Source organism: Opisthocomus hoazin, chromosome 1, assembly GCF_030867145.1.
Source record: "Opisthocomus hoazin isolate bOpiHoa1 chromosome 1, bOpiHoa1.hap1, whole genome shotgun sequence".
Lineage (NCBI taxonomy): Eukaryota > Metazoa > Chordata > Aves > Opisthocomiformes > Opisthocomidae > Opisthocomus > Opisthocomus hoazin.
In genome coordinates, this window is record NC_134414.1 from 20834963 (window position 1) to 20859674 (window position 24712).

Below are 24712 nucleotides of genomic sequence, written 5' to 3' on the forward strand. Positions count from 1 at the left end.
GTCCAGAATAAAAATTAAAAATAGCAGATAAAGAATAGTCTCTCAATATAAAAAAGGAGACAATGTACTTCCCGGATTTAAAAAGCACTATTTTTATAGTTTCCTGTGGTCAGCAAACACAATGGGAACATGCTCTGCTGAAGCAATGGGTAAGTGGGCTTCCTCACCAGCTGCTCCACTCTGCGCACCATGTCCCCACAGACCTGGCCGAAAGTGGCTGAAAGTGCCACCAACCAGAGAGGTCTCATCTTCACAGTTTCTAGTGAACAGTGGACCTTATGTCCACAAGATGCCACAGAAGCCAACAGTATGAACTTCCTCTGGTTCAAAAGGTGCTGGAGAAAATTATGGAGGAGTGGTCCAGTGGGGGCTACCAGGTGCAGCATTCTGGATGAGGCTTTCATCCTGGGAGAGCTAAAACCTGGGAGGGTATATTACAGACAAGAACACTGCAGGCTTAAACTTTTTCTTACGTTTTTCATTAAGGAATGATGGTCACTGTGAGAGTCAGCATGCTGAACTGGATGGACTTTCGATCTGATCATACAGGGCAAATACACAGCTGAGTGACTGAAAGGAAGGATTTGACTTAGAGATGGCACTTCCTTATACCACAGAAGAAGGACTAGACTAAGAACTACACAGATAAAGAAAATAATGGAAATGAACAGGGGAAATTCCCACCAGCTTCCACTGAATCCGCCTACTTTTTAAAATGAACACTTGTTGACTACTCAGCATTTTAAAAAATCTGGCCATTTACTACATGTCTATCTAGACACTTTAGAATCTAACTTTCCAGATACTGTTTTTTTTAGTGTTGGCTCTGGACTGGTTTCTTTTTATTTATTTATGCATCTCTCTAAATCAGAACACTGGGACAAATTCCTGCTGGTGCAGTCTAGCTCATCTACCACAAACCTCTCCTCCCCACTGACAACAGCTGAGGCGCTGGCTCCGACAGCCTGCACAATCAGTAGAGCTGTAAAAAACCGACACTACCATTTTGCTGGACATTTTATCATTACAGAGTTGATGTTTCTTGAAAATCTGAATTATATGTGGTATTTGGAACTTCTTGAAATACAAAATTTTCAAGAGGATTCTTTTTGTCAAACCCAATGCTTCATATTTTTTAAATGCTTCATTAAAATTTGTAATGTAAAACTTTTTCCTAATAAGAAGTATTTTCTATTTAAAATTATTGAACAAAACATTTTAACACAATAAAAGTAAATTATTTTTCAGATATTTGATGAACTATTGGGGAAGTTGTGATTTTAATAAAATGGCATTTTCAAAGAGAAAACACTCCACCAGAAAAATTCTGGCCCCCTTTATTAATGAAATTTTAGGTGCTAGCTTTATTCTTAGACAAGTTCTCTAAATTAAAATGTTTGCAGGCCTAAAAGTAAGTCAAAGGCCAGTGAGTGTCCTTGTAAAAACTGATTTATTTCAATGGTGGAAAAGGGCTGTTAGTCTGAGGAGGAGAGGAGCAGTACAGGGAAAATACAGCTGCACAGTATCTGGCAGGGAATCAAATAATTTCTTTCATGATTCACTTACAACTTTCTTGCCAACTGTATGCCAAGTCACAGTCTCAGAAAGGCACCCACAAACCAGTTCTGGCAGGGCTCGTCCTGTCAATCTGTGCACCAGGAGGACTGGGTCTGGATCAAGGCCCCAGGGATGCAGTGGGTCCCTGCGAGGGCAGCCCTGTCTCCTCTCAGTCTGCCCAGCACTGATGGCACAGCAGTGGCACATGAGGAGGATGTTAGCCAGGAGAGGAAAACCAGGAGAGTCAGTCCTTATCTTCCCATACTGCCAAAATGTGAAGCAGCTCCAGTCGTCTCACTGTAGTGTGAAGGAGGTCAGTATTTACATCAGGTCACAGATGGCCTTATTCATTAGTATAGTCAGAAAATGACTGCACTCATGAAGTACCTATCAGGAGATTCCAGCCCTTGTCTGGTCAAGAAATGGTGGGAGGGCTGCCCACCTGCACTAATGCTACACACGCACCTTACAGCTGGGTCATCAGCTGCATTTTGTCTCATTCTTTGCACAAAAAGACCGAGTGGAAAACTCCTATGATGCACTTTCCATTAAAACTTGAAATGTGGCCTTGGTGGCAACTAAAAGAAAGATACACTCAAGATCTCACCATTAAGGTGAGGGGGAAGTTACCAGGATGCTTGAGAAAGACTAAGTCATTGAGGCTGCACAATCAGGTAAAATCCATCAAGGAGCTCTGTGAAAACAAATACCATGTGCAAAAAGACATGATAAAAGACGATCTGCCTTAAAAATTGTGTTGACTCACAGAGATGAGGAGTTGGCTTCTATTTAGAAAGTATGCAAGTGGAAGTCCTGCAGAAGCTCAGATGGGAGGCAGCAGTGCTGACACTGCACATGCCTAAGTAGTGCTCACAAGTAAAACGTGGGAACAGTCATGTCAACACACTCTGTGCACAGGTTAGAGCCAGGGAGAGACATGGGTGCAAACACCCCACTGGCTTTGGGCAAACACCTGGAGGGCTGCCAGGGAGGGAGTGGTGATGCTCCCCAGCTGGGTGCTTGGCCAGGAGAACCCACCACCGAGGACTGCAAGGTGCCCACAGGAAGGCCGCTCCAGCTCCACTGCATTGGCAGTGCACAGCCATCAGCTCCCTCACACGCTAGCACCTTCACGGAGAGGAAACCTCAGTGGATGGGCTTGACAGGGGCTTCACAGGACTCCAGCAGACAACTTCAGACCCAGTCCTCTCAATTTGATTATACAGAATCATAGAATCATAGAATGGTAAGGGTTGGAAGGCACCTTAAAGATCATCTAGTTCCAACCCCCCTGCCATGAGCAGGGACATCTTCCACTAGACCAGGTTGCTCAGAGCTCCATCCAACCTGGCCTTGAACACTTCCAGGGAGGGGGCATCCACAGCTTCTCCGGGCAACCTGTTCCAGTGTTTCACCACCCTCATGGTGAAGAATTTCTTCCTAATATCTAATCTAAATCTGTCCTCTTTTAATTCACAGACATTCCCCCTTGCCCTATCATATCTTATTCTATATGTGACTCCACTAACTTTCATTGAACTCTTGTGGAGTACAGTTGTATTAACCATGTGTGAAGCTATCAGCAATCTATCCCAAATAGATAATTGCTACGATAAATGTGGTTTTGATTGTTGCAATAAATAATTGCTCCCAGACAGAAAGGTGTAGAATGAGCTTCCTTAGAGAAGCGAAACAGCAATATCTGTGATCTTGTTATTTAGATATAATACTCAAAACTTGGAAAATATGCTTGCATTCAAGTGAAGCTCTCCAGTTAAACACAGAAAAAAAAACCCCTCTGAATAAAAATTAGTGTGAAATGTGAAAGACAACAGAATGTTCGTACAAGAAGTACAGCAACAGGGCCCTAATACTCCCTTGAGCATCTGGGTAGTACCCTACTATAAACTACAAACAATAACAAGAATTTAGCTGTATGGGAAAACTGGAAACCTCAGAGGTCGATCACATTCAGCTTTTACACATCTAAAGAGCTGTATGTATACTAGGAAATCTGATCTAAAGACAGTCATAATTGTTCATACAGATAATTTTGAATGTTCAGAATAACCAAGAAAAAACCCAAAACATCAGTGCAGATAACTTGATCACTGCAGAAAATAAAATGGAAGGACAGAAGTAGGGAGGGAAGAAAGAACTAAACCATCACATCCTGTCTTGTTCTGGATTAGTTCGTACAATTTGGTTCTTATTCTCCACAGACTTACAAATGTGTTTAGTTGCAAACTTACACTAAATTCAGGTAAAGTCAGTGAGACTGCTGACCTAATAAATTTATACAATTGCTTACTGTTTTGCGGAATAAATGGTTGCATTGTCCACATGTGTCCATTGCATAATGCAGACTGAAATATCAGCTAGGCAAACATCAAAACATTAGATTCTGACCCAGGAGTATGGATGGTGTTGAAAACTGAAATTCAAGCTACAGAGTCCACGTTCTTCAGAGAGCAAGTTGTTCTTTCTGTTTGGTGCCTACAACAATGGGATCCTGTAAATGCTTAGAGCTCCAAGGAACAGCTGTTGACATATAAACTAAACAAAACTTTGCTGAGGTATTGATGCATTGACACATGAGGCTGTGCTTCTGCAAAGGCATACATACATCTCTGCAGGAAGTGCTACCTCTCACCGAGACCTCATAGGCCTTACGTCTGCAATGTAGGATAGCGTTACAAAGCCAAGCCATTTATTTCAGTGATTCAATTCTCAGTAAATTGAAGCACACAAATGAGCTTTTGCATAAACGGGACAAGCACTAAGCACCCTGAAAGTCAGGACAGGTGTTTTTTTTAATTTGCTTCTGGGTGCTGAGTTAGGGAAAGATCATTTGTGACTTACTTTCATCTGAATGCAGAGCTGGTGTCAGGACTAAATGAAAACTGTTTTGTATTCTGTCTTTCTCGCTGCAAGCCTGAAAAAAGACCTGATTTATGTATTCAAATGAAGATAAAAGTGCTTTGAAGAGAGGCTGAAAGGTCCTCTGTTCATCGCAAAGTCTTTTAAAACATCTTTTACTTCTTCAGGAACCTCTGAGACATCTGAACGGTTTCAGAACTTCAGCAGAGTTATCTGGGACACATCCCTTCAACTGCCATTTAAAGTAACCAAGTCTGAAGAATGTTCAGGTTATTTCAGAGTCACAATTTTCTAAAAAAGAAGATCAATAGCAAAGTGGGATGCAATTTCAGTATGAACTGAATAGAGGTGTGTGACAGAGAAACGGGGAAATACCTAAGTCGGTTACTGCCAACATTAATCGGGGTCATACTTACAGCACTGATCTACCTGCCCAACACTCATCTTCCAAACAAGTGCTGGAAAATTGAAAAGAATTCCAAAGTGAGCTACATGAGTCACATGAGCTCTGGGAAAATAATGCAGTATGCAGTTCCCAAGGCTCTGTCTAGTTTTTTTATCCAGGAGATATTAAGGACTTGAGCATGACATAACAGTATTGACATGTCGCTCCTCTCAAAATCTATGTAAGCAAGACAACCACAAAGTCCAGTTCCGTTTTCGTTTTGGAAAAAAAAGGGAATATCTAGCAAAATGTATCACATGCTGTGCTTCATTTAACTACTCACAAATAGAAACTTTTGGAAAGTGCTTATAAAATGGGTGAGTCAGAATAAAATATCTCTTCAGCTAAACTGACATTCTCAAATTAATTCCCATGCCTGCAGCACAGTATTTACCTCAGGTCCCCTGTACCTCACAGCCACCCTTTTCTCTCTCATTCACACCTTACTGTTCAAGACACAATTTTTCTCCTAACTGCTGGCAGACAAAGGATTTCCTTTACTGCTATTCCCTTTCACCTGCTTCTCAAGAAAATATGAATTGCCACTACAGTGCTAGTGCTGACACTTGATGTTCAGGGTCTGACTCTACACATGACTTTAAGACAGAGATGGTTACTCTCTCAGGTGGTAGCTGGGCCCACCGCTGATTCAATTCATTACCAACCTGTAATGACACATGGTACAAACCACAGCAATGATGCACGGACGCACTCAAAGCTGCACAGCTTGATGGTACAGAACAAGCTTCCGCAATCAGTTATTTCCCAAGCTGGCTGCTAAAACCTGCTTCCATTGCAAGCTCCACTCCCTGCCACCTCTAAGCCACAAGCATAAGATAAGAGAATGTTTTGTTTATTTGTTTGTTTAACTTGTAACTGGATAGGAAAAAAAGTTTTAACACACCCCATACTCCTTCCCCAAAACCTTCTTCCTCTTTATAGTGATTTACAGCTGATTCATGAAAAGCGGAAGATGGTCGAAGGGCTGTCACTCTGTCCCAAGCCATGGGAAGGTGCCTGAGTGGGAAGGGCAGGCTCCGAGGGGGTAAGGAGCACGATACAAGCCTCTTTCAAAGGAGAAACAAAAGGTAGCTCAGAGCCAATGACTTCAAACTTTTCACATGATGTTTCCCTTTCATAACTAAAGGCTAGTGTGACTTTGAGGACAGATTCTGAAAAAACCCTCCCTTTTGGTTTTAAAGAGGTTGAACTACATCAATTCATACGAAATGAGAAGCACTAGTTTGCTTCTCCTGGGGGAACGTGTTGTTTACAGGGGAAAATGCAGCAGAAATATGTTTATTGGTGCCACAGAGGAGCTGGAAACATTGCTGATGTCAGAAGTGGCTATATTTTGAAAAGAACCCAGAACCTGATATGCAGTTACCACGGGAGTCTTTCTGAAACTCTGGCCCAGTGTAGGTAGCAAAACAGAGGTGGAGTTTCTCCAGCTATATCCAGACCACCTAAACTGTAAATGTGGCATCCATGGGCAGAACTTAGGTGTCTAAGTAACGAGTGTGATTGACTATTCTTGGGTGCTATCTCTTAAAACATCTGAAAATCAGTAATTCCTTCGCCTACGGCAGTAGTATTTCCAAGGCACCCACCCACAGGCTTTCAATGTAATCATTAAGTACAAGTATGCTGGTGCATAAAGCTGGAACCTAACTTCACACCAAAAAGCTTTCCCATAATTCGAGGATATGCAATGAGACAAACTCCACCCAGCCTCTGGAGAGGTCCAATATAGAAGGCACGTTGTCACCTAACTCACCTGGGATGCACTGAACCCAACACAGCGCTCACTAGTTAAGGTAGCTCTGTTCTAAAACACTGAGGGAAGAGGCAGCGTAGGAGGACAAGTGCCTATTTAAATGACTAGAACGCATTAAAACTGGCATGAGCAATACTTGATACCACTTACACCTCTGGTTCCTTTGATTGCAGGGTGAGAGATAAGAAGAAACAAAGGAAAGCAGCGTTTCAAAGTAGGGAAGCAGGACATAACAAAGTGGCAGCGTGAACCCTGCAGTGAGAGTCTTTCAGAAAACATACTGAAAGCTATTCCCTAGTAAATGGCTTAATAACTATTATTGTTATCATAATATAGCTAGAGTGAAATTCAGGATTAGATCTGGGCATTTTGTAAAATTCCTCAACCTTTTGATTTAAGATGCATTATTCAGCTCCACAACGCAGAATTTTCTGAATGGCAATGGCACCATTTGCTACATCACAGGCAAAGCTAATAAATAATTTTGGAAAATATGCGCTTGGCTGGGGAATACAGCTTCGCCCCTCTTTGCAAGGCAGAGTTGAGCTGTCCAGAGTACACAGGACTTGAGCTGCTTCTGTCTGAATAAATAATCCTGTCCCATCGCACACACATACACACATCCTTGAAAATTAATGTCCTTACCTTATCTTTATTTTCAGAGCCAGAATCCTCAAGTTTGGTCCGAATGACAAAGGGAGTAGATAATCTCAGGAGAACTCGTTCAAATGTGGCACTGATTTTAGGAGATACTATGTGGAAGCAGTCTTGGAATTTCAGAGTTTTATGAGTGTCACATCTGAGCTGCTTCCTAAGACCTTCTCCAAGCTGGAGAACCAGCATGTTTGGATCAAACATCAGGTGAAAGGGGAAAGCTCTGCAGAAGGTGCTAATGCTAATCCTCAGGTCTAACGGAGACTGGGAAGTTCCCGGCGGAAGTGTTTTTGTGATATTTGCATTTTCGTGTTCTTTGATAAGGAAAGTCAGACAGCTGCAGTTACCCGGGTTCGTCCCCTCTGAGCATAACTTATCATTAGTGACCTGTTCTACTTCCACTTCCAAGCGGTAAATCTTCTTTGCTGCTGCCTTTATCATTCCCATCATTGCGAATCCCACAATCTGATGTGGGTGAAAGTAATGAAGCATGAGATTGCCTTCAGGGAGCTCTTTGCATAGGAAAGAAGGGGATTCCAGGGTGGCTTGTCTTCCAAATGAAGTCCTAATGTGCTCCAGCAAAGCATCAAAGCCATTGAAGAAGTCTTGAAGGGTCCCACCTACAGCTCGAAGAACTCTTTCATTCTCATCAAAGCAGACATTGAAGAATTCCTCCCCAAACTTTTCTTGCATTTCCTCAAACTTCAAACCTAAAGGACAATAAGACACTGATATCAACAACATAGTATCACTAAGGCATCACATTTTCCCTTTGTTCTCTGTCTGCCCAGTATTCTTCCAAGTCAGTGAGGGTGGCTTCTTCACTGGATACCTACCCTAGGACTCCTGTTTCCTCTGGTGGCTGTGAATAGCCCTAGAAGTCATTTTTGCCTGTCATTTTAGGGTCTCATGCTTTCAGCTCGCTGTCCCAGCCAGCCACTTGTGGGATTTACACTTGCCTATCTCCTTTTTCCTGCAGGAAGCCAGAACACGTTATAATTTCCTTGACTTCTGCACGTCGCATGCAGTCTGCCATGTGAATGCACCCAGCCACAGATGCATCCCTTCCTTTGTCGACCCAACCACCAACGGAGGCTTCTGCTTCTACTGCCCCTCTGTTCACTGCCGCTGTGAGGGGTCCAGCTCTAACCAGCCTGAAGAACAAGCCACTGGACTCAAAGCCAGGCTTTTGGCTTTCAATAAGCAGCGTAAAGCCCTGCAGTCAGATGACACTTTAGTAGCTGGGGGAGGAGGGTTGTGGGTTTTGGGGTTGTTTTCAGACAAAATACATTTCTCATTATAGCTATTGGGCACTGCCAGAAGATAACAAAGAAATAATTACTTCTTGTTTGTGGCTTGCAAAGGAAAGAAAAGCCTTTCTATTCCAGGCTTCTACACTCACCGATCTTTAAAAAAACCCCCGCCTCTTAAGAGTGATCTAAACTGCTAGCAGGTGGGACAACTCTGTGATATCTCACAATGTCATTTCAGGTCTCCATCACAGAAATGCAAAAGGTTTTGATTTACAGAGGTGATAAGGCTGATATTGCTGAAGGGATGAAAAAATATCAGTGACAGAAGCTCCTGGATATAAATATCAAATACTACTCCAGTTTGTTATTTACCATTTTAAGGATAACCCAGAAAAAAAAATTTTGAGATGGTTATTAAACATTTTCCTCTGTCTTATTTTAGGGAAGACATGCTCTGTTAAGTTTCATATGTCTTTAATCCCTATATCACATATTTGACTTAGAACATTAATCAGAAATATCTGTATTGTTCTAACCTGTAACAAAAAAAAAGAGAAGTACGAATCAGCTGTATGCAAATTACAAATATCCAGCAAGTGTTTTCAAAGGAAATTAGTCTAGGAATTATCTGTATTAACTAATTAAAGTTCCTCCAGTGTACTGAAATCAAATCAAATCACATTTCAGTCAACTAGTCAAACACCTTAAAATTTATCTTGAATTCTAACAGAAAATTAAGGGCAGTTATTAATTTCCTCGGAGCACAGCAGGCCCTTTATTTTAATATGCATTCAGCATGCTTTATAACATTCATCCGATCCCAGTGGACCACAACTTCTCATTGTTTGTCTAGATTGCCTGTAGGCTTTTAAATTCTGACAAACAGTGTGATTAGTGACTTTCATGCCCAAAAAGTATAACGGGGCAGAAGAGGTCATGCATCTGTTGTTTGCAGACAATAACCTTTGATCATCTCAAGGCACCGTCTGAACTGCCTATGTACACAGGCATAGTTTCAACGATCAATATTCACAAGGGATTTGAGTGTTCCACAGCTTTGCAAGCTATCTGCCATGATTGGTTTTTTTTGACCTTGGATGTGATTAATAGCAGATCAAAAAACATAAAATTACATATATAAACAGGACAACATAACAACATGATAGAGCATATTTTATGAAAGAAGTAATAGCAATAATCTTGGAAAGTTCATTCAAATGCCATTACTCATAATCAAATTTGGTCACTAAACTAGGTTATTACAAAAATATTCCCAGGATCTTTTATGACCACAGATGGTCAGATCTGAGGCTAAGCCAAAGAAAGTACCTCTGGTACACAATGCCCCCTAATATCCTGACTCAGAGGACAGTGTGCCAATTCCTGACTCATTACCACTACGTCTGCATAACATAGTATTGTCACATCTTCCACAAAAATACTCACCACAACCCAAAAAGAATTAAATTTTAACTCGTGCGAATAACATTGTCATAATTAGATATTCCTCTACAGCCTACTGTAGGTGACCCTGCTTCAGCAGGAGGGTTGGAATAGATGACCCAAAGAGGTCCCTTCCAACCCCTACCATTCTGTGATTCTGTGATTCTATATGTATACAGAAACACATATGCAGACTTTAAAATCTCATTGTTCTGTAGAGTGAACTGTGAGTAGCTTTAGAAGAAGTGTGTGTGTAAATGTGAGCAGTCTCACAGGGGCACCCAAGGCTGTAGCACTGCAGAGGCCCTGAACGTACGGGAACAGGACAGTATCAGCAACCCCATGGCTATTTGTGCAAATGGCCAAATACAGTTACAGAACCATGTAACATCCCACAAAGCTGCCCAAAACGACAGCATAGATGAGCTATCTCTAACGTGTATGACAATTACAGCAAAGCAGGCAGTTGCCCTGGCACCATTAACTGAAAACAGGGTATGCAGAGCTGAAGACTTGTATACTTTACTGCTACATATGTAAGCCTCGTCTCATTACCGTTAACTGGAGTTGTATCTTAGTAGTCAGCCTCAGGTTTTGATGATTGCCTTCAATTGGTCTTGTCATCCGCCCTGGAGGACTGGCTGTTCAATGTGGACACAACGTACTGACCCTAGGCAACACGAATTATGCTATGAAATTCAGGTCTATGACCTGGCTTGAGGATGTGCCACTACTTTTAAAAACATTTTAGCTTCGAGTTGACTTACACACAGTACCAGCAGAAAATTACATTATCTCAGAACAGAAAAATGGATATGCCCAAGCTTGACCAAACTGCTAGTCTGTCTTAGTTGGGAATTTTCTCTCTAATAAAAGACACTATGAGATACTGAGAATATTATACAAAGTCAAACAACCTTCTAAAACAAACAATTATAATGTACCTATTGGGGAATTTTCTTCCTAAGCCTCAACGACAAGAGGTCAATTTTGGCTTGAAGAGTGACGGTTTTTCTTTAACACAAAAATATTTCTCTAAATTCCTATTACACAAACACACACAAACTGATTTTTTTGTATTTCTACAAAGCTCTTGGCTTCAGTGATGTGCTTGTATGAAGTTGCACAAAATACTTAATCTGTATTTTTACTGACTTATTCATGCCTCTCCTAGTGAAACAAATGATGAACAGAATCATAGAATCATAGGTTGGAAAAGACCTCTAAGATCATCAAGTCCAACCATCCACCCAACACCATCATGCCTGCTAAACCATATCCCAAGTGACACATCTACACGCTTTTTGAACACCTCCAGGGATGGTGACTCAACCACCTCCCTGGGCAGCCTATTCCAATGCCCGACCACTCTTTCAGTAAAGAAATTTTTCCTAATATCTAATCTAAACCTCCCCTGACACAACTTGAAGCCGTTGCCTCTTGTCCTATGGCTAGTTATCTGGGAGAAGAGACCAACACCGGCCTCACTGCAACCTCCTTTCAGGTACCTGTAGAGAGCAATAAGGTTCCCCCTCAGCCTCCTCTTCTCCAGACTAAACAGCCCCAGTTCCCTCAGCCACTCCTCGTAAGACACGTTCTCTAGACCCCTCACCAGCCTCCTTGCCCTTCTCTGGACACACTCCAGCACCTCAATGTCCTTCTTGTAGTGAGGGGCCCAAACCTGAACACACAACTCCAGGTGCAGCCTCACCAGTGCCGAGTACAGGGGCATGATCACCTCCCTAATCCTGCTGGCCACACTATTCCTGATACAAGCCAGGATGCCATTGGTCTTCTTGGCCACCTGGGCACACTGCTGGCTCATGTTCAGGTGGCTGTCCACCAACATCTCCAGGTTCTTTTCCACTGGGCAGCTTTCCAGCCACTCCTCCCCAACCCTGTAGCGTTGCATGGGGTTGTTGTGACCCAGTGCAGGACCCGGCCTTTGGTCTTGTTGAAACTCATTCAACTGACCTCGGCCCATCAATCCAGTTTGTCCAGATCCCTCTGCAGAGACTTCCCACCCTCAAGCAGACTGACACTCCCGCCCAGCTTAGTGTCATCTGCAAACTTACTGAGGGAGCACTCAATCCGCTCATCCAGATCATTGATAAAGATGTTAAACAAGACCAGACCCAAAACTGAGCCCTGGGGAACACCACTTGTGCCCGGCCGCCAGCTGGATTGAACTCCATTCACCACCACTCTCTGCGCTCAGCCATTCAGCCAGTTCTTTATCCAGTGAAGAGTATACCCATCCAAACCATGGGCAGTCAGTTTCTCCAGGAGGATGCTGTGGGGAACAGTGTCAAAGGCCTTACTAAAGTCCAGGTAGATGACATCCACAGCCTTTCCCTCATTCACTAGGCGTGTCACCTGGTCATAGAAGGAGATCAGGTTGGTCAAGCAGGACCTGCCTTTCATGAACCCATGCTGGCTGGGCCTGATCCCCTGGTTGTCCTTCACATACCCGGTGAGCGCACTCAGGATGAATTACTCCATAATCTTCCCCAGTACCAAGGTCAGGCTGACAGGCCTGTAGTTCCCGGGATGCTCCTTCCAGCCCTTCTTGTAGATGGGTGTTACACTGGTGATCCTCCAGTCATCTGGGACCTCCCGTTAGCCATGACTGCTGATAGCTGATGGAGAGTGGCTTGGCCAGCTCCTCTGCCAGTTCCCTCAGCACTCTTGGGTAGATCCCATCCAGCCCCATAGACTTGATAGTGTCCAGGTGGCACAGAACTGCTTCCTCCTTCACCAAGACACTTCACTGAACATTAGTGATACACAATAAGCCAGAATTCATCCCAACACTCTCTGCTGTTGCCCAAGTGAAGCCATTTTTTATTTTGAGCTTCTGCTATTTACCAACCTTCTACCAATATACCAAATGAAATTCTAAAAAATACATCAGTCTCAATTTACTTTCCTCTTGGAAAGTGATCTGCTGTGTTCCTGCCACTTAATCCACTTCTTCAAGAGGACAAATCACATGCCTTAACTCTAATAAGTTTTTTTCCTTAGTAGGTTTTGTTGTTGTTGTTGCTTTTTCTTACAATGGTCATTTTTATTCTAGTCCATATCAGAGAGAAATTAAATATGCACATTGTAGAAAGAAACTGAGGAAAGCAACCACAGAATGCAGATACTGGTATGGGCCTCCATCACAAAGCACTTCAGGATCTATGACAAAAATGCTATATAAGTACTACGTATGTCTGTTATTATCCTTCGAAAATGAGTCTCCAAGACACTTAGAGAAGAGATCCTATACTTGTGAGCCAGATTCAAAATTACCGAAGTCTTTAAGCATAGGCTCAAAGCACAAATTAAGTATTTCACTGAAGTGGAGCAGAAATAGATTACTTCATTCTGTAATAACAGGCTAGTAAAAGGTCCTTCTTCATTTTCTTTTCAACAGTTCCTGTAAACTGCAAACCCACTACAAAATATCAAGGAATCAATACAGTATTTCTAAGTATTTTGCACATTACTAAGTGGAGAAATGAGATAGGAATCTGTTATCATAAAGAAAATCACAAATCATAGGCTCTTCAGAAACAAACAGAAGGTGAACGATGTGGCAAAAACAGCAAAGTAATCTATTAATTTGTAGAGCAGGCAGAAGCAGTTACAAGCCATCCAGTTCTTCCTTAAAGTAAATCATGGCGACAATGTTTGTAGAATGGCTAGCATCTGATTCCTTTGGCATAGAAAAATACCTTTTGTTCTGGGATACCCATTAAGAATCTGTAAATGCTAAATATTAAGGAGATGGGACAATCCAATATGCAATTCCAGAACTCATACTGCGGACAGCAGCAGAATTTGCCACCTTCAATTATAGCAATTATCTCTCAAATATTTTTGGATTAGCAGATTCTTGGCATGAATAGTATCTTTTCCTTAAACAGTCTTTTGGACAGAAAGCCAGGTGGCAGCTCAGAATTCCAAAGCATAATTTAAGATGGTATGGAAAGCAACATTTATTCTCTCAATAAAAAAGGTTTTGATGTGTACAGGCTAATGCTGAAGGCATATCAGATGAATCATTTGGCTTGTAAGTGAGCCTATACAGGATCTAATTACTGTATAAAGGACTTTGATCTTACATCATTCTGACGGTGAATTTATATCATCTCAGGAATACAGACAGTATTTCTATATTAGCATTTTTTGTGGTTTTTATATAAATACAATAACATAATTTTATGCCTTTATATATGGTTTGACACAACTGTAAAATTTGTACTACATTTCTCTTCCAGTGCCATGCAGGGCCTGCATATCTTTCAAGATTTCATAAAATAAAAATGAGAATTGCTCTTAAAAAGAGTTCCTCACACTTGTTCACCTATAATACTTGTTTTATACAATTTTAATGAGGCATTTTCTTTCCTCGTTAAAGCGAGAGTCTCCTCTGACAAATGATGCTTAGAAATACTGTAATTACCACCTCTTGGTGAGGACCTAATAACCTGTGCTCAGCAGATGTGTAAAAGATTCTGCTCCAAACTACTGACAGGAAGCTCAGCTGACCTATTGGGAACAAGCAAACTTCTGGTTTTTTCCCCTTTTAGCACTTTCAGTAGCAGCCAATTCCACAGGCAAAGCCAAGCTGTCTGAAGCAAGACTATCATTTTGTGTCCCCCATCACATCTTCAAAACCGCACTTCGTAGATTTGCACAGGGTTTATTACATGAAAACTACAGTGACTAGGGTTCATGATTCCTAAAAATAAGGCAGATCCAGTTTGCTTCATGTTAACTCTAGAGATCAAGCAGCAATAAGAACAGAGTTTTTTAATTTGCTTTTGCATTAAAACTAAGCATATATGTCTTTGAATTGACACAGCGAGCAGAACTTCACTTCCTGAAGAGAATAAAATTGTAATGAAATATAAAAGCTTTTCCTATGAAATGCAAAATCATCTTTCATAATTCCTCACATACATAAAGGGCTCAATTCAGCTGACTAAGTATAGAAATCTAATGCTACTTGAGTCTTCATAAGGCATCAAGACATCTACAAAAGGGCTAACAGGTAGTTACACCTGCCAGGATATGGGACTTAAGGGAGACCTACACACTTCTGAAGGTTTGACAGAGGCCGCACAAGATACCCCACAGCATCTAAAATAATGGCAAACACCTACATTTAGCCAATGAATCATGCCTGGAATGTCTTCTACTTTATAAATATACTTCTACAAGATGTTATTGTACATCATAACTCCAAACAGCTCACTAAATACTGGTAGTTCATCTGCCTTCTAATAATAAATAGCTCTGATCAGAGAATAGTGGGATGTCTAAGGCCATTTGATATAAACAGTTGTCCTTTCCTAATTTAGATGTATTCATCTCAGTTTTGAAATCACATGAATTATGTGATTTTTGTTTACATTACTTTTGTATCACCAGTGCACTGTAACATCTGCTAAATAATAGAAGTCCTGTGTGTATTAGCTTAGACCCCCCAGGACAGAGTTCCAAGTATTATTTAAATCCATTAGCATTGCCAGTCCTCTGGGCCATGGAACATTTCCTTTTACACATTTGTAAACCAACAACTTTAATTATAAATTAGGCTGTGTATCCTAAATTAGTTGCATCCTAATGACTTTCTGCAGTTCTTAGCTCAAAGGAAAAGGAAAGTGATAGTAATTTATGTACTTTAAATATATAAGCATTTACAGTTTTCAGACACCTGACAAGCAGTCAGTCTGCGAAACCTTGTCCATCTTTTCCATTACATCACCTGGTCTAATCTCACTGTAGGCTAAGATCTGTCCTGATATCTGCTTTCCAGCACATTTCCTGCCTCTTCAGATGTAGTATTTCTCAACAATGATTGACTGTTATTATTTAATAGTCACCAGAACAATTCCGAATTTATTCCTCTTTAACTACAGAATACGGGTAAGAGTTGAGATTTTCTTAGTTTCATAAAGGAAACACAGATCTTCCTCTTTGACAAATGTACAGAGAACAAATGACTTTTATAGGATTATGCCCTTTGCACTAAACGAAGGAACAACCCTGCAAGACATATTTAGGCATGAAGTGATTTGCTCTGTATAAAGCAGCCTACAGCACATCTCTTCTTCAGTGGTGACAAGCAAATGCCACCCAGAACAAGAGCTGTCTAAACCCCTACACCAATGATGGATTCCACCTCCTCCTCAGTGTCCTGGGGAGGCTGAATCCAGAAGCATGATTTACCTCTCTGGCGGGACAGGGCTTTGGGCTGGGATTCCCCATAACTTATCACTGGGGGATTTGGGAATCCTCAACACTGTGGGATATCATCCTCCAAATGGAAGATGCCCAGAAAGATACTCACTTAGAAATGACAGAGAAGCAAAGTTCTCACACCACTCTCAGAAGCAAAATCAATAGCACGAGCATTATCATTAACCCATAAATTAAGAATGCTCACCAGGAAAAATTCTTGCAAAACATTTAAGTCCACATGCAGAGCTGACTTAGCAGCAGTGACATGTGCTGAGCATTTTTTAAGGAAAATGAGGTAATTGTAGTGAAATTTTAGGAGTCAAAACTTTATAGCCGATGAAAAAGAATTCTACTGTATAAATTAATTTCTTGAATAAAAAAATGGAGAAGAATGTTTTTCTGTATCTTAAGCAACAGAAAGTCAGGCAGATACAATTATTGCTCCAGGCCTCCTTGTTGAAACAACTATCTGATACAAATGCATTTGTAACTTCATGCTGTGTACCCAAGGTGTTGCAAATGTTATTTATGCACTGTACCTTGCGTGGTGCTGCAGTTCATACAATTTAGATATTGTAGTCTAAAATAGGCTTTCAAAGACAACATTCTTCCATGTTGTTAACGACTGGGTAAGAACATCTACTTCTGCTTTGCAAATTTTGTACAAACGATTTTTTTATAGATATTTATGAATTTAAGTTACTTTTCATTAGTTTTATGATCAAAATTATGCCAGATTACAGAGTTCCTTAGCAAGATGCAAAGAGGCTCCAAGGGAAATACCCATGGCATTTAAAAGAAAACAGGTAACTCCCTTCATGAAAGTCCCTTTCTTTGTTTTGTGAAGGATTAAAGTAAGAGTGAAAAACAGCTCACGTCCACAAAGACTACAGTGATTGTGTGCAGTGTTTGAAAAGAGTGTTTGGAGGATATGAGGTGAATGCTATACAATTTTTATCTAGTCTGTGCATTTAGGATGTGCAAAACATCATGTGGTATATCAGAAGTACACTATAGGGTTGAAAAATGAAAGCTAGGCATTTCTTTGCTGTTTTGTAAAGCTCAGTAGCACAGACCTGCTCGGAATATCTGCCCACTAGATAAACAGGAGACAGGTCATGAAGGCTTTATGTCCTCAGATAAATTCTTTACAGCAGAAATTACAGGCTAACAGTTAAAAAAAGTTTTCATCCTTATTTTCCTGTTGCCAAAGTTCTAATTTGGAACTACCAGGAAGTCTGCTGCTTTATTCTGACTAGCTGCAATTCAGTCAAAGTAGCCACTCTCATCTCAATTGAAATCAAGTTATTTTAAATTATTTTAAATTAAAAGCAGTCTCAAGCAAGATTTGGCTGTCATTCTCAAAATGCTGAATGTACAAACGGTATGAAAATGTCTTTGCTTTGAGAAGGTTAAAATCTGAACAGCACTGACATATGGTTTAAAGGATTAAAAAAAAACCAAAACCTTTTATCTACATTTACAGACGGGAAACTGAGGCACAGAAAGAATAAAAACTCATCCAAGGTCAAATAAGAAATCTTTCCAAATACAATCTTTCTCTCTAACATACCTCAGCATAAATTTATAGTCACCTAATAAAGAAATGGGGGAGTCATCCACATAGTATACTTCATCATATGAATCTTTTTCTTGTCCTTATTTCTAAAATAAGTTCAAACTAACAACACAAGTCTGCTCTGAACACTGTTGAGCTAGCCAGCTAAAAGCATTATCTGCGTCAACAGGATAAAACATACAAGTGCTTATTCTTTGCAATATTTTATTTTCAACTAGGAACTTTCTAAAGGCTCCCTTTAGAAGCTAGGATTTCTCTTCTCTTTTTCCCAACTTTAATATATTGTCACTTGTTTTTCCTTTGGATGATATGCTTATGAAGGACACTGTGAAAGTGTGCACCCACAATTAAAGAAAGCAGAGTCCATCATAATGCTGCCTGGACTATTTTGAAAAGGATACAAAGCTAAATTAAATAGTCCAGCCTCAGAAGCTGTCACCACAAAGGAAAGCTGTGCCATTGATCTGGTATCAAACATGGTTTACAGCATGTGAACGTGGTGGACCCGGCTCCCTTAATTACACTGGATTAAAGCAGGAACAGCTCTATTGATGTCTAGACTTTTAGCAAGAGCAACTCAGCGAGGAGATGAGAAGAATCAAGTCCTTCCATTGCAGGAAGATGGTGTTACATTTTAGTACAGACTTGACAGGAGGAAAATTCCAGTATTCATACAAGAAAAATCACATGCACCGAGCTGAGCGTACAGCTTGCAGTCAGCATTTTGCTGTGAGCAGTGTAAGCACCAGGACCACGGCGCAAAGCATCTGCTCACAGTCTTCCAAGCTGACTAATGATCTCAGCATTTGCTGTCTTCTGCTGAATAAGGGATGCCAAATGACTATTCTAGAGGCAGTTAGAGGGTCAGGAGAGGTGAATTGTGTTGGCATTATCTAAGGTAAGAGAGCAGAAGGTTGCTTCCAAGCACCTTTCTTCCAGCCCTAGACAGCAAGTCCCTGTTACCGCTCATACAAATAAAGTGAAAGACAGATCTGGTTCAACAGCTTCTCCAGTCTCCATCATGGTCAAATTCATTCTCATCTCCTGTCTCAGCAATGCCAATTGCTCTAGGTACACACCCCAGTGCTTACATCCTTCTTGCACAGAAGCGGCTCTCACTAACCGTTATTCGACCAGAAAAATAACTGCATATGTGGGAATTAATTACACAGCCTCCATTAATTAGTTACCTGTTGTGATAGGAGCTATAGTTAAAGTGAAGAATCTGGTTTTACTGCTCATTCTCTTATGTCCCTGTCTCAGATAAGAAGAAGGAAAGAAGTACTGCTTTTAAATTATCTCAGTGTTTTACTCACACTGAAATTCTTTTTATTCTATGAACTCACATTCATTCTTCAAAAGATGAGCTTTTCCAAGACTAAGTCTCTGCACACTTACTTTCAACAAAGTCCACTTTAATAATTCCCCAGTACACTAACATCTAGACTTTACCCGTAGACTGCAATCCCAACAATCCTATCTGCCCCTGACACACGTACACTGTGAAGACACCACTGAGGAAACCGGCCGCACATTGCTCAGCGGTGCTAACAGACCAGGACTAACACATCGATTTAAAAGCGCTCTGAAGATGAAAAAGTATTCATTACTATTTCTCAAACCACATAATTTGTGTCAGGGTGAAATAAGTACTGAATATCTAATTTGGGGTTTTTTTATAATATTAGTATGCACATGATAACATGAGAACTCCTTATTTTGCATGAGTCCTGCCTTATCACTCACGGCATTTTTTTCTGAGAGTTTGCACTCAACTACTAAAAAAAGCAAACAAAAAAAAATGTTCTAACTAATACTGGACATATTTACAATTTAATTTGTTCTAAATTTTCTCCATAACCAAAAGTGCCAAGTACCATCTCTTCCCAGCAGCAGTTAAAGGCACCTCCCTGACAGCGCCTAGCATCTTGCAGAATAAGGCACCTGACACACAAAAAAAATGTTTTTAATGTCAGTGAAACACAGTCATCTCTCAACTAGAATGTTAGCTGTTTCACTGGGCATACCAAGTCTGTTTAACAGTCTGAGATAGAAAAGACAGACATACAATGCATACACATTCAGAAGGATTTTAAGGCAGCAGGATACAATGGTCCAGACCACAATGTGGGCATAATATCACCTTCCCATATTTGCCTGACATGGAAGGTAAATCATATCTTGTATTATCATACAAGGTCAGATTTCAGTGTTGTTGAAGGAAGCCTCTCTAACTGCATAACCCCACAAAAATGTCACAAGTTTATCCTTTACATCACCAGCTCAAAGGGAACTTATTATGAACCAGAATGCCATCCTTTGTGCCTACCATTCCAACTTCAGCAGTATATTGAGACCTCCAACGGAAGAGCAAGGAGGGTTTAGACATTAGAAAAAGTACAGCCTCGGAGAAGCCATCTCTGCTCCAGGCTGAGCAAGCCCAGCTACCCCAGCCTCTCCTCACAGGGCAGATGCTCCAGACCCCATCATCTTGGTGTCCTCAACAGAGGTTCCTCCAGTCTATCAACTTCCCTGTGGTTTTGGGCTCCCAACATTGGACTCAGTAATCCAGATATCGTCTAACAAGTACTGAGTAGAAGAGGATAATGAGTCCCTTCAATTTGTATCTCTGCTCCTGTTCACACAGCCCAGGCTGCCACCGGCCACCTTTGCTGCCAGGACTCGCCGATGGCCCATGTCCCTCTTGCTGGCCACCCCCCAAGGCCTTTCCCACAGAGAAATGACTGCAACAACTCTCCATTTGCAGACTTCCATGCAAGCAGCAGATGGCAAATGACAGTGCTCCACAGCCAATGCCAGATAGCAGCAGGAACATGGACAGCTGCAACAGTTCAGCCACTGTGCTGCAAGTGGGTGAGCTGTGGTTACTTGACCTCAGGTCTGAGCCCAAATACACATAATAAACTCACACCAACCAACATGACCACTTTGGTATTACTTTCTTGCTAGTAGATGGCATAATTGCATATAATTGATATATAAGAACACTTCATGTCTTAGAACATACTTCAAGAGTTATTGTCAGTTGTTACTGTCTTGGAAGTAGAGCTGTGTAACATCAGCTTTGCTACACCGCAGATGACTATCACACATATATCAGGAATTACTGCTTTAAAACAATTATCTTTAAAAGCAGCTACTAATTCACCCTTACAGTTCCCTGTAAAATGCAGACAACTGCCCAATGGTTAAAGCTCAATCTGTAACGTTTACTCTAAAACAAGGAAGATCATCAGTTTCACAGAAGTGAAATAGTTAAAAACTCCCAGTCAAAATATTAAGTTCTTAGTGTTAAGATCTGCACCTTTTTTTTTTCCCTTTTATGATAGATTTATATCACAGCACAGGTCTGACTAAAAAGCAGTAAAGCTTACCAACAACCTGGGAAGGAGAATAAGCTGGATAAATCACATGAACAGATGCAAATAGTCAGCTATCTAAATTTTGACACCTATTAAGACAATTGCACTTCAGAGATGGATGACACCATCTTGACGTGTAACATTCCTGTAGGTTTACTGCAGCAAGCATTCTTCAATATGAATCGAAGTTTCCAGAATGTTGCATGTCTCACGTACATCCTGTTCTGTGTTTCTCAGACCCTCTATACACCAGGCCCATAGACGATAAAGGTATCTGTTGTTCTGTAGAACCCCTATGAAACCACTTGAGATAATTCCAAGACCAAGGCCTGCACAGATGCAAGTCCATTTGGACTCAAATCCTCTGAAACTTCTCTAATCACTGGCATCAACCTGAGTATTACACAACACACCTCCACTGACTCCACTGAAAAATCAGTCTGCATTGTCTCAAAGGCGCAAAATATATTTAGAAAAGAAGACAAATGTAGTAACAGTGCACTGATATGTAGCTGCCTACATCCTTTGTTGGAGCAAAAATTCCTTAGTTCATTGTTGGTATTAAAATGGTCAGTAAACTTTCCTTCCAACTAACGGAAACAAATTCCCTTGAAAAAATACATACCAAGTACATTAGCCGTACACTGGAGAATTCCTGAGACATCTTCAGTTTCTTCATTGCCAGAGCAGTCTGTGTAGGAGCATCTTTTTGATATATTGTGAAAGTTCTTCTCTGCATCCCTGTAACTACAGTAAAAAAAATAAAAACATTATAGTATATCCTTATACAAATGCAAGGTTGACAAGTGCCTTTCAGAAGTGGTGGTAAAGGATGCCTTTAGCCTCCTTTGTCTCTTCCCTCTTCTCCCCTCCATCACCCTCTTTCCACTCATGCATTATGACACATAGATGACACCGCATTAGTAGCCTGGGTATCTCAAGTACTATACCAGCATCTGGAGTATTAACTGTAATGAAAATGAAGACATAAGAAAAAAAATAGTACCAAAGGGCTGAGGCATAAGAAAGGGTATCAGACGTAACTCTTATACATCATTCCCACTGGGGTGTTGTCTATAACAAAGTTGTACAGTAAACTCCAAGCAAGATGTTTATGAGGCAATGGTGAGTATCTAATAAGAAGAACAAATCTTCCACAGCACATTACATTAGCACTGCAAGTATAAAACCTAGCTTTCTCTGTGGATTATCTTCTGAAAAGATCTCAGCAGTAAGAAGGATGTCCAGCTGCAACTCATTATGTTATCAAGATTTAAGTTTGTGCTATAACCTGTTAAAGAAAACTTTAAAAGGATCCCATCAATGACGAAATGCACAGAGCTATGGTCCGACCAGCAAGAAAACAGCTACCACCTAAATTATTCTATTTGATTTAGCTTTGCTGGATTGTTTTTTCTTAACGCAACAGAAACAAAACAGAAGCTCAAACTATGTTTAAAACAAAGCTTTATGCTGGTGATAATGACGACAGAAGGGGGAATACAAGTGAAGAAAATATTGCAGCAGAGTGATAACAGACTTGGCAAAATACACGATTTATGTCAAGGCGCAGAGAAAAGCTCATCTAATGAGTATTTCATTAATAGCTTTGTTATGCTTTCGTACTTTGTTTATACTTCATAAATCACGAATAGCTGTTTTAGGGATTGGACTCTGCATCTGCTTAGTGCCTGCAAAATCCCAGCACCTGTGGAAAAGGACTGCAGAGGACTCAGAGCCGCACACCAGGTTACCCCCAAGAGGGAAGCTGGTTCTCCACGTGGAGTAAAGCACGTTGGGAAGAGTGGGTTCATACTAGACAAGGAAGCCCCACTGGAAGGGGCTGCTGGTGCACACAGTGAGCTGCATGCTCTCTGTGGCTTTCCAGGTCTCCAGCGATGCCAGGCCATGCACCAGCCCAGAACCCAGTCACGGCCCAACCCCACCACCAGCCAGTGTCACCGACTCCCTGAATGACACCGCAGCCGCTGCTCACCTCTTATCTTGCCTGGGACGGGAGATTTAATGAACATTTATATTATGTTGGGTGTCAGCACCCAGGTGCTGGCGGGGGAGGGCTGGGGACGCTGTGAGAAGACGACTCCACAGCCGGTTCCAGTCGGCTCGGACGCTCCCACAGCAGGGCATGGCTGCGCCCTGCAGCCAAGTGGGTGGTACCTCTGGAAAAATGTATTGGAGAAAGGGCAAAACACCTCATGGTCGTGTGAGGGGTGAGGAGGAGTGAGAGAAACAGCCCTGCGAACATCAAGGTCAGCAAAGGGGGAGCAGATGCTCCAGATGCTGCAGTGGAAATTTCCCTGCAGCGGAAATTCCCCTGCAGCCCATGGAGAAGACCATGGGGAAGCAGGGTGTCCATGGAGGACCACAGTGGAGCGAGACATGCCCTGAAGGAAGCTGCAGCCCATGGACAGCCCACAAAGAGCAGGGGAAAAGCGTGAGGAGGAAGGAGCAGCCGAGAGGAGCTGTGATGGACTGGCCACAACCTCCACTCCCATCCCTCTGTGCTGCTTGGGGCAAAAGGAGGTAGAGGAGTCACGAGCATCTTTTATCTCGACCCACTTTGTTCATCCTATTTCCACCCCGTCCTGTTGAGGGGGCGAAGCGAGAGAGCGGAGCGGCTGGGTGGGGGTCTGGCAGCCCACCACAGTGTGCACTGACAGTAGACATCATGGGGCAGGACAATCATAGGACATCCGCTTGAGACAGATGGTACTTCAACAAACTCATACTGATGTTCAAAAAACTGACTCGGTGTACCACAAGTCACAGGAACGACAGGTTTTCAGAGTGTCCTTGTTTTAAACTTTGTCTGTTAAAAAAAAGCACATCTAAGCCACATGTGGCCATAAATAAAAAGTGGCATTATTATTTGCACATGTTTTCCTCAAGGCACTGTCTCATCCTCTGAAGTCTCCTAACATGAGACTTCAAGCAATTTTTTCAGCAACTGAAAAAATCAGCAGCCAGAAGGCTTCTTCCCCCTGCCCGCCCCGCGGCGGACATCACAGCTACCTGCCGAGCCTGGCCCCGTCGCTGCCCTCAGGGCCAGTCACACTGCTGGTACTGCACGTATCCCTCGCCAAGCTAGCGCTCCCTCTGAATTTCAACCAAATGTTGAGAAATAGGCAAGGACAATTCCCTCCAGTGCACCCAGCTTGGAAACTATGTCATAAATTCTAAAAAGACCCTCAACACAGCTTGAAAAAAATTTCCCTTACATCTGTGTAATTAAATTCAGAAGAAAGCATCTTTCATTTGTCATATGGCACAGCCATTTAATGGCTATAGACATGCAGTCATTGTATTATGACTCTCTTAGGAAAAGTAAGTCATCTGCGACAATAAAATACTTGCACAGCTAAGGAAAATACTAGTGCAGGTAAGGAAAAGTTTGAAAGGGCATTATTTTAATCAGTGGGAGAATGTCTTAGGTTTTCATGATGATAGTCGCTATTACTTTCTCTTCATTCCTCAGAGATCTAT

The 24712-nt window shown here is 41.6% G+C and overlaps 1 protein-coding gene across 2 annotated transcripts in view; it reads right to left on the reverse strand.

Annotated features, from left to right (window-relative positions):
- The window catches only part of GUCY1A2 (guanylate cyclase 1 soluble subunit alpha 2), a 187469-nt gene that overhangs the window by 147279 nt on the left and 15478 nt on the right, over positions 1-24712 (reverse strand). For both annotated transcript variants that reach the window (XM_075418253.1, XM_075418263.1), the window contains exons 3-4: positions 21834-21955; positions 7305-8023 (exon numbers count right to left, since the gene is read on the reverse strand). In XM_075418253.1, coding sequence (XP_075274368.1) covers positions 7305-8023; positions 21834-21955 — 841 coding nt within the window. The remainder of the gene's footprint in view (positions 1-7304; positions 8024-21833; positions 21956-24712) is intronic.